Source organism: Chiloscyllium plagiosum, chromosome 34, assembly GCF_004010195.1.
Source record: "Chiloscyllium plagiosum isolate BGI_BamShark_2017 chromosome 34, ASM401019v2, whole genome shotgun sequence".
Classification (NCBI taxonomy): Eukaryota; Metazoa; Chordata; class Chondrichthyes; order Orectolobiformes; family Hemiscylliidae; genus Chiloscyllium; species Chiloscyllium plagiosum.
Genome location: NC_057743.1, coordinates 13,868,520 through 13,884,851, shown reverse-complemented (window position 1 = coordinate 13,884,851; position 16,332 = coordinate 13,868,520). Strand labels below are relative to the sequence as shown.

Sequence of the window (16,332 nt, the reverse complement as noted above, 5' to 3'; positions counted from 1 at the left end):
AGAAAGTGGTGGAGGCTGGTACAACTGCAACATTTAAGAGGCATTTGGATGGGTATATGAATAGGAAGGGTTTGGAGGGATATGGGCCGGGTGCTGGCAGGTGGGACTAGATTAGTTTGGGATATCTGGTCGGCATGGACAGGTTGGACCAAAGGGTCTGTTTCCATGCTGCACATCTCTATGACTCTATGATTCTATGACTACAATGGGCACATATAATCCATCAACATACTGGCAGCTCCTGGGAAATGACAGTCTTCTTGATTGGCTAGTCTTGACCTCATGCTCTGCAACAAGCCCTGATGGAATTGATTGTTGCTCCTGCCTCTGGAAATCCACTAGCGTCAAATGACCAGCTTTACTCAACTTGGTGAATGTAAACATCCAGAATGCCCCTCTTCCCTGGGCTACACCCTTTAGCCTCATCATATTCTTATCTTCTAAACTCTTTGGATGTGTGGTTACAGTTCTGAACTCTTTAGAGTATTGTAATACCTTTAATTACAAGCACCTTGGGATATTTTCTCCATGCTAAAGTTGCTATGTCAAGGCAGGTTGTTGTTATTTAAGAGAAAAGCAGCCTTTCTATTTCTAACACTCTTCAATGTTTCTGGTTTCCTTTACTTACTCCAGCATTTTTTTATTTTTCACATCTGCTTGCTTTTCTTTCTCTTTAAGGAGAAAGTAAGGTCTGCAGATGCTGGAGATCAGAGCTGAAAATGTGTTGCTGGAACAGCGCAGCAGGTCAGGCAGCATCCAGGGAACAGGAGAATCGACATTTCGGGCATAAGCCCTTCTTCAGGAAGCCCTTCTTTCTCTTTAGTTGGCATTAGAGGGTTACAAGGTAGCCAGGTTCGAGCTGAAGAATGGACTTAGAAGATCTAGAAGGGGGGGATGAAAAGGCTTTAGGGGGTAGGATTAAAGAAAATCCTAAGGCCTTCCACACTTACATGAGGAACAAGAGAATAACCAGAGTAAGGCCGGTCAGAGATAGTGGAAGGAACTTGCGTCAGGTTTCAGAGGAAGTAAAGGAAGTCCTGAATGAAAACTTTGCTTCAGTATTCATTACTGAGAGGGACCTTGATGTTTCTGAGGACAGTGTGAGACAAACTGATATTCTAGAACAGGTTGATGTTAGGAAGGAAGGATGTGCTGAAAATTTTGAAAACGTAAGGATAGATAAATCCTCTGAGCCAGACGGATATCCCCCAGGTTACTACAGGAAGCGAAGGAAGAGACTGTTGCACCTTTGGCGATGATCTTTGCGTCCTCACTGTCCACTGGAGTAGTGCCAGATGATTGGAGGGTGGCAAATGTTATTCCCATGGTCAACAAAGGGAATAGGGATAATCCTGGGAATTACAGACCAGTCTTATGTCAGTGCTTTCCTAATGAAGGGCTTATGCCCAAAATGTCGATTCTCCTGCTCCTGAATGCTGCCTGACCTGCTGTGCTTTTCCAGCACCATATCTCAACTTATGTCAGTGGTGGGCAAATTATTGGAGAGGATTCTGAGAGACAGGATTTATGATTACTTGGAAAACCATAGTTTGATTAGAGATAATCAGCACGGCTTTGTGAGGGGTAGGTCATGCGTCACAAACTTTGTTGAATTTTTTGAGAATGTGACAAAACACGTTGATGAAGGTAGAGCATTGGATGTGGCGTACATGGATTTTAGTAAGGTGTTTGTTAAGGTTCCCCATGGTAGGCTCATTCAGAATGCAAGGAGGCATGGGATACAGAGAAACCTGTCTGGCTGAACAAGGAATTGGCTGGCTCGTAGAAGACAGAGGGTGGTGGTTGATGCAAAGTATTCAGCCTGGAGCTCAGTAACCAGTGGTGTTCGGCAGGGATTGGTTCTGGGACCTCCATGCTTTGTGATTTTTATAAATGACTTGGATGAGGAAGTGAAAGAGAGGGTTAGTACGTTTGCTGATGACACAAAGGTTGATGAAGTAGTGGAAAGTGTGGAGGGCTGTTGTAGGTTGCAAAGTGACACTGACAGGATACAGAACTGGGCTGATAAGTGGCAGATGGAGTTCAACCTGGAAAAGTGTGAAGCCATTCACTTTGGAAGGTCAAATTTGAATACTGAACACAAGGTTAAAGGCAGGATTCTAGGCAGTGTGGAGGGACAGAGGGATTTTGGGGTCCATGTCCATACATCCCTCAAAATTGCCACCCAGGTGATAGGGTTGTTAAGAAGGCGAATGGTGTGTTGGCTTTCATTTGCAGGATGATTGAGTTTAAGAGCTAAGAGGTTATGCTGCAGCTCTATAGAGTCCTGGTTAGACCATACTTGGAATCTTGTATTCAATTCTGGTCACCTCATTATAGGAATGACATGGAAGCTTTAGAGAGGATGCAGAGGAGATTTACCAGGATGCTGCCTGGACTGGAGGGCATGTCTTATGAAGAATGGTTGAGGGAGGCTTTTCTCATTGGAGCAATGAAGAATGAGAGGTGACTTGATAGAGGTGTACAAGATGTTGAGAGGCATAGATAGTCAGAGACTATCCCAGGACAAAAATGACTATCACGAGGGACCATAACTTTAAGGTAACTGGAGGAAGATTTAGGGCAGATAGTAAAAGTGGGTTTTTTACTCAGAGAGTGGTGGGCGAGTGGAATGCATTGTGAGCAGTGGTAGTAGAATCAGATACATTAGGGACATTTAAACAACTCTTGGATAGGCCCATGGAAGATAGTGCAATGAAGGGTATGTAGGTTAGTCTGATCTTAGAGTAGGATAAAAGGCCTGCACAACATTGAATGCTGAAGGGCCTGTACTGTGCTGTACTGTTCTATGTTCTAGTTCCTTCTTCCCTTTTTAAGGAGTAGATATTTTCCAAGACACTGGGGCATAAGAACAAAAGTTTGCCTTTAAGCTCCTCAAACTTCTTCTGTCATTCAATAAGATCATGTCTGATTTGCAGATTAATTCCATCTGAATGTTTCAATTCTCTAGACTTTAATCCCTTGCCTACAAACAAAATCTGTTTTGGTTCTTAAATTTTCAATGGACCCCCCCCTCCCAGCCTCAACAGCTTTCGCATAGTATGGAATCCCGACAGTGTGTAAAGAGGCCATTCAGCCCACTGAATCTGCACTGACCCTCCAAAGAGTATCCCAGACCCCCTGCTCTATCCCTGTAATCTCGTATTTCCCATGGTGAATCCACCTCACCTGCACGTCCTTGGAGACTATGGGCACTTCAGCAAGGCCAATCCACCTGACCTGCACATCTTTGGACTGTGGGAGGAAACCGGAGCACCCGGAGGAAACCCACACAGACACGGGAGAATGTACAAACTCCACACAGCCAGTGACTTGAGGGTGGAATTGAACCCAGGTTCAATAGTACTGTGAAGCAGCAGTCCTAACCACAGAGACACCCTTCCTGGAAGAGATGTTCTAGATTTCCATTCCCTTTTGAATGAGGAAGTTTTTTCTGTTTTCACCTTGGGCAATCTGGCTCTGATTTAAGGTTATACTCCTGTGTTTTGAACTCCACCATCAGAGGTAGTAGTTTCTCTCTAATTTTGCCATTGATTCCGTTAATCACCTTAAGTAACCCAATTGCACCTTCATTTATCTGTCTCAAAATTTTGCATTATGCTCAGCAAATGAAAGCTCAGCAATTGAGCGAGTTGCTACTTGAACCTGGTTAAAAATCACACAACACCAGGTTATAGCCCAACAGGTTTATTTGGAAGCACAAGCTTTCAGAGCGCTGCTCCTTCATCAGATGGTTGTGGAGAATAAGGACATAAGACACAGAATTTATAGCAAAACATTACAGTGTCATGCAACTGAAATGACAAATTGAACAAACCTGGATTGTTGTTACGTCTTTCATCTTTTAGAACGTTTGGTTCATTAATACGCAAATCTCAGAACTTCTTTTAAGTTACCTTCTCGAGATAAGTTAAGGTTTTATAACAAAAGGAGACATCTCAGCTCAGACAATGCATTAAAGGTGTGAGGTTAGAGTCTGGCTGTATCCTAGTCTTGAGCCAGGCTGGTTATATTTCTAAAGTGGGGGAATTTATAAAATATTGCATGCATTGATTGCCTGCAGATTGTGCATTTTTGAGCAAAATAGAAAGTATCTGCAAATATAATTCTGCAAATACAAAAGCATACGTGAATCTGATCAGTCCAAACCTTGAAGCACAAAAATATTTCAAACTTGAAAAGACTAGCTTCCATTTGAAAAATCACTGCAGTCTTCCCCAGAGCCCAGTAATACATGTTAATGTTACACAACTTCCTTAAGAATACATTGATATTGATCCATGGCAAATGGCAAAAGAATCAGAAAATAAACCTTTGCATATAAATATCTGAAGCGATTTGAACCTTGTGAGAATTTCACACATTGGTGTGGACTTACTGGCAGCACACGATATATAATTCTGTTCTAATCAATCAAATGAGTGCTATGGTGAACTGGGCTATTTTGAGCTAATCGTTGCAAACATATTCTGACGGTGCTGACCAGGGGGATAATTGTTATTGCCATGGATCTGCTACTCTGTGCAATGAGGGAAATGTCTCTCTCTCCTCCCCAGTTCTCCGACTAAGTGCATGATGAGAACAAAAATAGAGGACTGTGTCAGGGATCATAGTAGTGTTGTGATCATTTCACAGGATTAGTTACCCATAGGGTCAGCCTGATTTTCTGGGACATGGGCACAAACTCACCAATTAATTAATAAAGTCAATGTACCTGAAATTGAAAGCTTCCCTCAGCAATATTGTTCATGAAAATGTCTTCAATAAACATTAAAAAGAAACTCATTTCATTCACTAATGTCCATTCAGGAAGGATATTTGCCATCCTCATCTGGTCTGGCTTACACGTGACTCCAGACCCACAGCAATATGATCAGCTCTTAAATCCAACTCCCACTCCCCCAAGTGTCCTTCAATGTGGCTTCATAAGGGACACAGCTCAAGGGCAATTAGAATGTGCAACAAATTCTTATCAATGCATATATTCCATGAAGGCATAAAGAGAATAAGATGGAGTAACGAGAGTGTGAGGAAGTTCATGTAGAGCGTGAAGTCCAAGATTCTATATCGTGAACTGGATGTGAGTGTAGATGTGAGCAAACTGATTTCTTGGTAAGATGAGCTCATGTTCAAACTCACCCTGGGGCAGAGATGAGTGGTAAATAAACAGGATCACACTGACTGATAGAGATAGACACAAATGATCCTAATTATTTTTCTGGCTCCCATTCCCAGGTCAGTCAGAAATGCAGGGGTTTGTGGTGGGAGTGCGTCACAAACTCCATGGACGGAATCAGAACATGCGATCAATATGACTCCATATTAGCAGAACATCCACGTAAGTAGCTATAGAAGATCAAGTGCCTGCTGCAATGATCCAGCAGTTCATTGGCCAAAGTGCTGGAGAGGACTGGGCTGACCACATCAATATAAAATGTAATCAGTAACACTAATAGCCCTTGGATAAGGTGATGGCTCAATTAGAATTGTTCTTTGTGGAGTTATAAAGTCTGTGAAAAATGGAACATGTTTCCATTAATGCGAAAGTCCTTCAGGTTGTGAAGTAATCCAGGTACTGCATGTTTTCCTTGTCATAGCATCTTTAAGTCTCAGAAGGAGGCCTTTTGGCCCATTGCATCAATGGTGATCTCCATGGAGCAATTCAGTCAGTCCCATTCCCCTTTTTGATCCTTGTAGGATTTGTGAGTGACCATCCAATTTCTTGTTTCTGCTTTCATGACCCTCATGCGCAGCCGGTTCCAGGATATTAGCACTTGCTGCAAAATAAATTTCTTTCACATCAACCTCCTTGTAACTCTTCACAAAACTCTTGAATCCTTATCCCCTAGTCTTTGTGCAAGTGGTCATTGTGAACATTATTTCTTTGTCTATTTTGCTTCATGATATCTTAGTCTTGCACATCTCTAACAAATTGAACACTAATCTAACATGATGACAGTTCAGTACCCAAAAATACTATGGACATTTTAAAACTTTTAATTCCAAAGCATTTTTAGTTTTTAAAAGAGGACAGCTAAAGACAAAAAAAAAGAGACTCCAAATGTAAATTCAGTGCTTTCTTGCAATACTGGCAATAATGGTTTCCAATCTGGGTCCAATCACATGGCAGTAACTATGGTACGTGAGGCAAGCTTTGAACACAGAGAGAGACATAACAGGAAGTGATAACAAAGGGCTAACGCTCTTGCCCTTCTCAGCAGAAAGTCAACTCTTGCAAATATTCTATGTGTTTTGCCCTTCCAAGGCATGTAAAAGGAAAAAGGTCAAAAATGGACTACAACACTGGCCTGTGTATGTAAGTGGAAGAAGGTATGCTGGTGAACCAAGGTTCCTGTATACTAGCTTGAGTTCAAGAGCTAGTGTGCTGTGAAGGTCACAGATGAAGAACCACTCATTTGTCACCCCTGTGTTACACGTAAAAGGACTCTCTTACTCTGACAGGCAAATGCCAACTACTCAGCAAGCCAGTCAGAAGGAAACAGGACAAGAAAGACTTTTTTTGCTCTGAATATTATTAATCAATTTCCATTGAATAAAACAAAACAGGATGAAAGGATTTCAACTAACCTGCAAAAGCTAAAAATCCCCAAATCAACTGTTCAACTATCAAAGTTCCACCATCTGCTCTTCATAAATGACAAGAGAGACCAATCTGCATATCTTTTAAATTTTGACCCACTTCTTATTTTTAAGATTAGTGAATGTGGATTGCATTTTTTTTCTTGCATTTAGTGACTAATAGAATTGTGTTTTTTTTTAAACTCAAAAAGTTTGGTTAAACTGCCCCTCTTAAACATAAATTTATTTGGTTTGTTGAGAAAGGCATTGACAAGTGAAGGAGGGATTTCTTTTCAAATAAATCTTATTGTAACCAAACAAGGAGGTGGATGAGTAAAGAAGGAATGCTCTATTTAGGCGTTCGACAGACTAATCTAAAGAATTACAGCGGATAAGTTTTCACTTTGATACTAATTTTTAAAAAAAGTGAAGTGAAAACCACAAAAAGCTTTCTTGAGTTTGCATTATTAAAGATGTCTGCATTCAATGGTAGTGTGTTCCTAATAGAAATGGGAAAGTTACTTTGTTGATTTGAAAGTTCTGTCCCTTGGACTGTTGAAAGATTTAGTGAGGCGAATAGGATTAGAAATTCGTCTATAAACTTGAAATTTTAAAAGGGACAGCATAACCTCGTTGTCTCTCCCGACCTCTCCCTCGCCTTTAATGGTTTGTATTACCCTTCATGGGCTTTGCATAGAAATTAATCAGTTGGAAACATGGGTGATTTACTGGTGGTGGTTAATGGACAAATAAAATGCCATGGATAATTTGGCGATAGGAAAAAAAAATAAAAACCTTACAGTTGTGCACAAGAGCACTTCAGAATACTAAAAAGGTTGCATAAATAAATAAGGTAGCAAATGTTTTACAGTTAAAAAGAGAGAGGAGTGGAAAGGGATAGAGAGAACAAGAGAGCTAAATGGAAAAGTGAGGAAAGTGGAAGGAGAGAATTTCAGAAAAAATGACATAGGAGTTGGAGATTATACAGCTTGAGCTGGTGAGCAGGAAAACTACTATGTCCAATGCAGAGATCATTGGCTCAGGCTTGAGGGTAGATGCAACTCAGTTTGATCATCTGATTCCCAAGCATGAGGAGGCAGAAGTAAAAAGCTTTGTTTCTTACTTTCAAATGGTAGCACATCAGCTAGTGGGGCCATGTTCAACAGTGCTCCTTATTGCTGCAGGGAAAAGTGTACGAAGTTTGCTTTCTTTGCTCTGTGCAGAGAGCCACTGGTTATGAGGTAGTAAAGAGGGATATCTCAAATGTGCATCAAATAGTGTTGGTGCTGCATTATCAAAAATTCTGTACTGTCAGGAAATAGCATGGCTATACCAGGAATGTGAAAGGCTTTTGTCTATTAGGTACGAACATTCAATACAGAGGGCACTCAAACTCAATTATCTTTGAAGAATTCAAAAACTCCATAGCCTTCCCAGTAGAAAGGCAGATAGAGGAAAAGAGAGTGACTGAGTCTACGCTGGCTGATGACTATGAGTCGATCCATAAACCTTTGTTTCAAAACCCCTTTCATAGTTATCCCCAAGCAATTGGAAAGGATAGAGTTGGAGAACACTGAGCACAATTAGGAGAGAGGGAAGGGCTGGAGCCTTTCTTAGGATAAAAAGGCTGGTGATGAAATGAAAGGTGAGACCGAGAAGCTGTGGGTGTTTTAATTATAGTAAAGTAGGACATGTCCTGGTCAACTGTTGGAAGCTACAGGAAAAGTCAATGAGATTTACTGGGACACATACACCTCGGCAGAGAATAGCAGTCAGTCTGAAAGCATAGCAGGCCAGGCTATGGCTGTGACTACAGCATTGAATCTATGTGAAGCTACTCTTGAGAATGCAGACAAGGTTAAACAACTCACTGAGAGTTAATGCAATTTTGAATCCAAAGGAAAGATGTCCATATTTTTCTAGGTTGAAGTGAACAAATGATATTGGAGCCAGTCAAATTCTACTGCTGAAAAAAAGGCTTGACCCTCCCGCATGAGAATGCAACAAGTGCAAAGGTAAAAGGGACTGAAAGGAGGGGAACTTTACTGGGTGCATCTGGAGTGCAAGCTTGTGTTGGGACCAATGACAGTGAGAATTGTCACTAAGTTTCCGGTGGATGGGATCAACCCGGTCCTCAGCAATGATTTGGCAGGATCGAAGGGAATGGCATCCCAAGTGATCTTTGAGAAGTCCACTGAGATCAGGGAGATAAAGCAACTGCAGGAGAAAGAGCCTGGTGTTTTCACCAAAGACGCGATCATGCATTCGATGGCCAGACAAGCTCAGCCAGTGGTGGCGGAGGTTGCCTTGCAAAAGGAACTGCCTCCAGTTGGTCTATCTGAAACCATTGTCAGGAATCTAGATGATCCCATGGAATTAATGAATAGAACCTCTATGGTAGTCGCCCAAAAAGTTGCCTCAATGTTAAAACCACTTGTTCAGACTGACGCTGAGGCTGAAGAACTCCCATCCATTAAAAATGAGATGCTGGTAGGAGAGATAGATCTCCCAGATCTGTAAATGATAAGTGCTCAGTGATGTCTTGGGAAGTGGACCTGCTGGGACATCATATTGCAGAGAGCTCACACAATTCTGATGGCCGGGCATGTCAGTAAAACCTGAACCCACATCAGCCGGCAGTTTTACAGCCAGAGGGATGGAGCAAGGCATTGCAGACCATGCCCCACCTGCCAGTTTATGGGAAAACTTGAACTGTAATAAACCCTTTATCTGTGCTTCCCATGTCAACTTTCAGTGAGGTGTTAATGGACAGCATGGGATCCCTCCACAAACCCCTACCCTGTGCTCTTCCAGCAAGGCCATCTGGATAGAACTCAGGAATAGGAAGGGTGCAATCACTTAGAAGGGATTGCACTACAGGCCACCCCACAGTCAATGGACAGAGGAACAGATACATTGACAGTTTATGGAAACATGTAAAGATGACAGGGTTGTTGTGATGAGTGATTTTAACATCCCTTATATTGGCTTATGCCCGAAACATCAATTCTCCTGCTCCTTGGATGCTGCCTGACCTGCTGCGCTTTTCCAGCAACACATTTTTCAGCTCTTATATTGACTGGGACTCAGTGCCAGGGGCTTGGACAGTTTAGATGGAGATTTGTTAGATGTGTCCAGGATGGTCTTTTGAAACAATATGTCAACAGTTCAACTAGAGATGAGGTCATACCAGACATGATACTGGGGAATGAGCCTTGCCAGGAGATTGAAGTTGCAGTGGGGGAGCATTTTGGGAAGAGTGACCATAATTCTGTACATTTTAAGTTATTTATGGATAAGGACATGAGTAGTTCTCAGACGACAGTATTAAATTGGGGGAAGGCTAACTACCACAATATTAGGCAGGAACTGGAGAATATATATTGGGATGGCTGTTTGAGGGTCAGTCCACTTCTGGCACATGGGAATCTTCTAAGGGCCAGTTGATTAGAGTTCAGGACCAGCACATCCCATTGAAACCGATGGATAATGATGGCTTAGTCAAAAAGAAAAAGGAGGCCCATGTAAGATTTAGAAAACTGGAGACAGGCAGAGCCCTTGAAGAATCCAAAAATAGCAGGAAAGCACATAAACAAGGAATTAGGAGGACTAAAATGGACTACGAAGTGTTCTTGGCAAACAGGATTAAAGAAAATCCCAAAGTGTTTTATACATATACTAGGAGCAAGATGGTAGCGGGGAAAAGGTAGGTCCACTCAAGGACAAAAGCAGCAATTTTGGCATGGAGCTAGAGGAAGTGGGTGAGATCCTTAAAAACATTCTTTGCGTTGGTATTTACAAAGGAGAAGGACATGGTTGATAGTGAGTCTTGGGAGGGGTTTGTTTATATTCTAGGGCATGTTGATATAAAAAAGGAGGTATTGGGTGTTTTAAAAACATATTAGACAAGTCTCCAGGACCTGATGGGATCTATCTCAGAAAGCTGAGAAGCAGGTGAAGGAAAGACTGGGGTTTGGTACGAGATCTCTGTATCCTTTTCAGTCACAGGAGAGATCACAGAGCGCTGGAGAATAGCCAATGTTTTTTCTTTACTTAAAAAGGGCACAAAGGATAATCCCAGAAATTACAGATCAGTCAGCCTTCCATCTGTGGTAGGGAAATTATTGGAGAAGATTCTTAGGGATAAAATTTACTCACATTTGGAAATTATAGACTTATTAATGAAAGGCAGCATGGCTTTGTATGGGGAAGGTCATGTCTCACAAACTTACTTGTGTTTTTTGAAGAAGTGACAAAGATGATTGATGAGGCAGGACAGTAGATATTGTCAATATGGACTTTAGCAAGGCCTTTGACAAAGTCCCTCATAGCAAACTAATACAAAAGGTGAAGTCACCTGGGATCTGTGTAAGATGCATACAGAATTGGCTTAGTCAGAGAAGACAGAGAGTAGTGGAATAGTATTTTTAAGACTGAAAATCTGTGACCAGTGGTGTTCCACAGGGGTCAATACTGTTGTCTGTAATATTTATAAATGATTTGGAGGCGAATTTGGGCAGCCTGATTAGTCAGCTTGCAGATGACACCAAGGTTGGGAAAGCTATGGATTGCCAGAGGTTACAGCAGGATATGGATAGGCTGGAGACTTGGGCAGAGAAATGGCAGATGGAGCTTAATCCGGAGAAATATAAGGTGATGCAGTTTGGAAGATCGAATGCAGGAGGAAAACATGCTGTACATAGCAGAACCCTCAGTAGCATCAATGTACAGAAGGACCTAGGCTTACGGGTCCACAGTTCCCTGAAAGCGACAACAGAAGTGGATAAGGTGGTCAAGAAAGCATATATCATGCTTGCTTCATCAGTCGGGGCATAGAGTATAAAAATTGGCAAGGTATGTTATGGAGTCATGGAGTCATCAAGACAGAAACAGACCCTCCAATCAAATACCAACCAAGTTTCCCAAACTAAATTAGTCCCACCTGCCTGTGTTTGGTCCATATCCCCCCAATCCTTTCCTATTCATGTACTTAGCCTCATGTCTTTTATGTATTGTAACTGTACCTGCATCTACCACTTCCTCTGGCAGTTCATTCCACACATGAACTACCATCTGTGTGAACAAGTTGCCCTCAGGTCGTTTTTAAATCTTTCTCAACACATCTTAAAAATATGCACTTAATTTTGAAATCCCCCAACCTAAGGAAAAGATCTTTGCTATTCGCATTATCCATGCTCCTCGAGATTGTAAAAACCTCTACTGAGGTCACCCCTCATCCAGTGACAAAGGTTCCAACCTACCCAGCCTCTCCTCATAAATCAAACCCTTCAGTCCTGGCAACATCTTGGTAAATCTTTTCTGAAACTTCTGCAACTTATGTATGTCTTTCCTACAGCAGGGCATCCAGAACTGTACACAGTGCTCCACAAGTGGCCTCACCAACCAGCAGAGAGTTTGCCCCCAATTCCCATTGTTTCCAGTTTTGCTAGAGCTTCATGGTGCCATACTCAATCAAATGTCAAAGGGCTGTCACTCTCACCTCACCTCTGGAATTCAACTCTTTTGTCCATGTTTGAGCCAAGGCTGTAATGAGGTCAGGATTCGAGTGGACCTGGTGGAACCCACACTGAGTGCCACTGAGCAGTTTATTGCTGAGCAGACGCTACTTGCTAGCACTGTCGATGACATCTTCCATCACTTTACTGATGTTCTTGCAGGTACAGAGAACTGTAGTTAGGCTAGGTTTGGAACATTGTGTACAGTTCTGGTTGCCACACTACCAAAAGGCTGTAGAGGCTTTGGAGCAGAATAGAAATGTCAATTATTCGGGGATAAAAGGGGCAAGTGCGAAGGAGGTGTGAGAAGCAAGTTTTTTTTTACACAGAGAGCGATAAGTGCCTGGAATGTAATGCCAGAAGAGATAGTGGAGGCAGATACAATAACAATGTTTAAGAGGCATCTTCACACACATATGAATAGGCAGGGAATAGAGGGATGTGAACAATTTAGAGGCCAAAGGTTTTTAGAAAGGCACCGTGTGTCGGCACAGTCTTGGTGGGTCAAAGGGCCTGTTCGTGTGCTGTGCTGTTCTTTGTTCATAAAGGGCAACCTTCTCAAGGGCAACTAGGGACGGGCAATAAATGCTGGCCAGCCCACAATACCCATGTCCCACAAAATGACTTTTAAAAACTGAATAAAGTTATATCCATTCTGTGATAACCATTTCCCAGAAGTAATTCCCCTGAGATCCATATTTATCCAGACGGTGGTGGGCGGCTGTCCCAATTCTCCGATTTTATGAGCTGGCCACTATGATCCAGTCAGATCACCTCTCAAATTTCCCATCTAAACAATCCCAGGAAGTCATGGCTAACCTGAGGTTGACCCAAAGGAACTCTTCAGTGTAAAACCCACAGGCACAGAGAGCATTAGAAAGATACCATCAGACCCTATGAACAATGATTAGGTCTCAGGCCTTAAGTACTTAACTGACTTGGATAAAGGACTAGAATGTCTTTTAGTTTGCCACCAGGGCCTCACCCAATGAGTCCACTAGTTTTACTCCATTTGCATTAGTTCACAGTCACCAAGCGCGAGGGCCTCTGAAACTCCATACTAAAATATGTTGCAAAATTCCAAGAGTGATTCTCGTGAGGTTGTGAGAACATTTGAAAAACAGCGCTGCTTAGGAACCTCCATGTTAGTGTCCCTCTCAATATTTGGCAAGCCTTAAAACTTGTCTCATAGAGAGGTTTAGGAAGCAAATTATCTGACTGAGGCCCAGATCAGGGGAGAAAAAAGCACCTGTGACCGACCTACTACAGCAACACAACAGAAGTAGTATGGACTGAAAAATTCATTTCATATGTTTTTGAAAAGCTGAGCTTGCACTTGAAGCTCTAAACTTTAACAAAGTATGTAAAGTAGCCATCGGTGAAGGATAGGTGTGTCCTCTCTCAAGAGGACAAAGCCAGAACAAAGAGAGTAATGGAGTACTTCTCCAAAACTCTAAACAAGCAGCAGAGACAGTATCCACGTAAAGATGGTTATTGTGAGCTCTCAAACACTCCAAGATTGGGAGCAGGAGACAACAGTCTTTACTGACCATGAATTTTGTGAAAAAGTTAAGGCCTAGTTTATCAGAGCATTCTGTTGGAGTTTTCTCCTTCAACCATACATCCTGAGAAACTATCCACCTTTCTGGAAATCAAATAGAATTACAAATGCCCCATTCTGAACGTAAAGAGATCCAGTTAGAAGTGCGTGTGTGTGTGTGTGTGATTTATCTTCAATATTTAATTCTTTTGCACCCTTCATAAGATTTCATTTCATTTCATTTGTCCTATGGGGAAGTTCATGGATCAATGTGATCAAGTACTTTGAACATTTTTAACTTTTATTTCCAAAATGTATTTTTAAAAAAGAACTGCCACGGACAAACACACTTCCCATGGATCTAATTTCAATGCTGCCTGGTAAAGACTTCTTGAGGAATCCATGGATTGTCGCATCTGTCGACTGTCAAGGAAGAGAGAGAGAGAGAGAGAGCTGGAAGAGATAACAAAGAAGCTGATTATCTCCTCCTCTCAGGAGGTTTGCGTGTATTAGTCTCAGTCTGACCACTTGCATGTGTGCTGTGAAGGTCCCAGTCAAAGAACTACCCATTAGTGAGTTAAAGTCTTCGAGGAGAAAGTGAGGACTGCAGATGCTAGAGATCAGAGCTGAAAATGTGTTTCTGGAAAAGCATAGCAGGTCAGGCAGCATCCAGGGAACAGGAGAATCGACGTTTCGGGCATAAGCCCTTCTTCAGGAATGAGGAAAGTGTGTCCAGCAGGCTAAGATAAAAGGTAGGGAGGAGCAACTTGGGAGAGGGGCGTTGGAAATGTGATAGGTGGAAAGAGGTCAAGGTGAGGTTGATAGGTCAGGGCCAATGAGCCAAGGAGTGGCAGGTGAAATTTAATTCAGATAAATGTGAGGTGCTGCATTTTGGAAAGCCAAATCAGGGCAAGATTTAAACACTTAATGGTAAGGCCCTGGGGAGTGTTGCTAAACAATGAGGGCCACGGGACTGCCGGGTAGGTAAATTAATGCTCTAAAAACGCACCTTGTGGAATCGGTAGCCTCCATTTTGCAGCAGGAGCAGTGAGAGCGAGGACCAAGGGGCTGCCAGGAAGGTATATTATTTCTTCAATAACTTATCTCTTGAGTAGGCAGAGTGCACACTGAGCAGGAGCAGATGCGGGGCTGCTGAATAAGTGACATAACATATTTGGGTGGTTGCTTTAACCGAAACACTACTTAGGTAGTGTCTCCCACTCATCTTCCTACTCTAACCAAAAAAAAAGGTTCTGTGCACTAATTCGGTAAGGCTCTAGATTTTTCATTGTATGATACAATGTATATGGAGGTTGGTGGGGTGGTAGGTGAGGACCAGTGGGGTTCTGTCCTGGTGGCGATTGGAGGGGCGGGGCTCAAGGGCAGAGGAGTGGGAAGTGGAGGAGATGCGGTGGAGGGCATCGTCGGTAATGTCTGCATTGCTGGTAAAAGGATGCTCTTGCTCTGACTATTAGACACTAAGTAGCCAACGAGCCAGTCTACTGGAAACAGAACAAGGACTCTCTCACTTTGAGTGCTGCCAAATAATCACTGTCAAAAGGAAACAAGACAAACGACTTACAGACACTGATTTGTACACTTTTAAATGTTGTTTGGACTCACTTCTTATTCGTAACCTGTGTCTGTGTTGCATAAACATTTATGGCAACTGTTAAACTCACTCTTTTGTTAACTCAAGAAAGCCTGTTTAATTTGGTTCTTTTTAGAATGCAAATTCAGTAGGCCCAAGAGAAAGACATTCAGAAGCAGAGATCTTTTCAAATAAACAACCAAGAAGACAAATTGCTGGAAAAATCCAACAGGTCTGGGAGCATCTGTGAAGGGAAAACAGCATTAAAGTTTCAAGTTGATTGATCCTTCTTTAGAACTTGATCTTTTGAAATAATCTTGTTATGACTAACCAATGAAGAGGAACCAGTTTGCTGTTCTTCACCGGGGAGTGTAATGTTTTGTGTATTTGCCTGGAACCATAATAACCTGAAGTCCTCACCTGGGTCTGGTCAGCTCCAAGAGAAATCAACCCAGTTTCTCCAATCCAATCTTGTACCTGAAGTTTCTGAATCATAGGGCCATTCTGTTAAAGCTCCTCTACACCTCAAAGAACCTCAAATCCTTTCTAAAGCATGATTACCAGAACTGATGGTGTTATATTCCACAATTAATGACTTTCAATGGCCAATTATGAGACTTGAGAATGTCTTGGAATAGAATAAAGCAAACATGATTATACAATAAATCAGGTAATCAAGTCAGGGCAGAAATCCGATCTAACCAAGGTCATGTGTGAATGCTTGGTGTGTGTGTGTGTGCTATGCTTCAGTGTGTATTATTACTGGGAAGACTTTATCCCATTTGAAATACCAAGTCAAATCACTGTCTGATTGGCTTTGCTAATAGAGTTCTCATTTTGGAATCAAGTGGTTGTGGGTTTAATCCCCACTCCAGGTTTTGAGTTAAAAATCCAAGGTGATCTCTCTAGGTTCCAAAAAAATGTATTCCCATTTCTTCAGGTAATGGACAGCTTTGCCTTAACTCAATCTTGTCAAGTTTCTTCAGTGTGATATTTAATGTGGTTATTAACTGATCAATTGTAATGACTATTAAAATAGTGCACATTAGAATGTTTTTTTATAGATATTTTTATTAGAAATTTAA

General features: G+C 41.9%; 1 protein-coding gene across 3 annotated transcripts in view; it reads left to right on the top strand.

The window, feature by feature from the left end:
* Window positions 1-16,332, top strand: part of LOC122540216 (claudin-16-like) — a 34,698-nt gene that overhangs the window by 4,709 nt on the left and 13,657 nt on the right. For all 3 annotated transcript variants that reach the window (XM_043675604.1, XM_043675603.1, XM_043675602.1), the window contains one exon: window positions 5,257-5,359. In XM_043675604.1, the coding sequence (XP_043531539.1) occupies window positions 5,257-5,359 (103 nt within the window). The remainder of the gene's footprint in view (window positions 1-5,256; window positions 5,360-16,332) is intronic.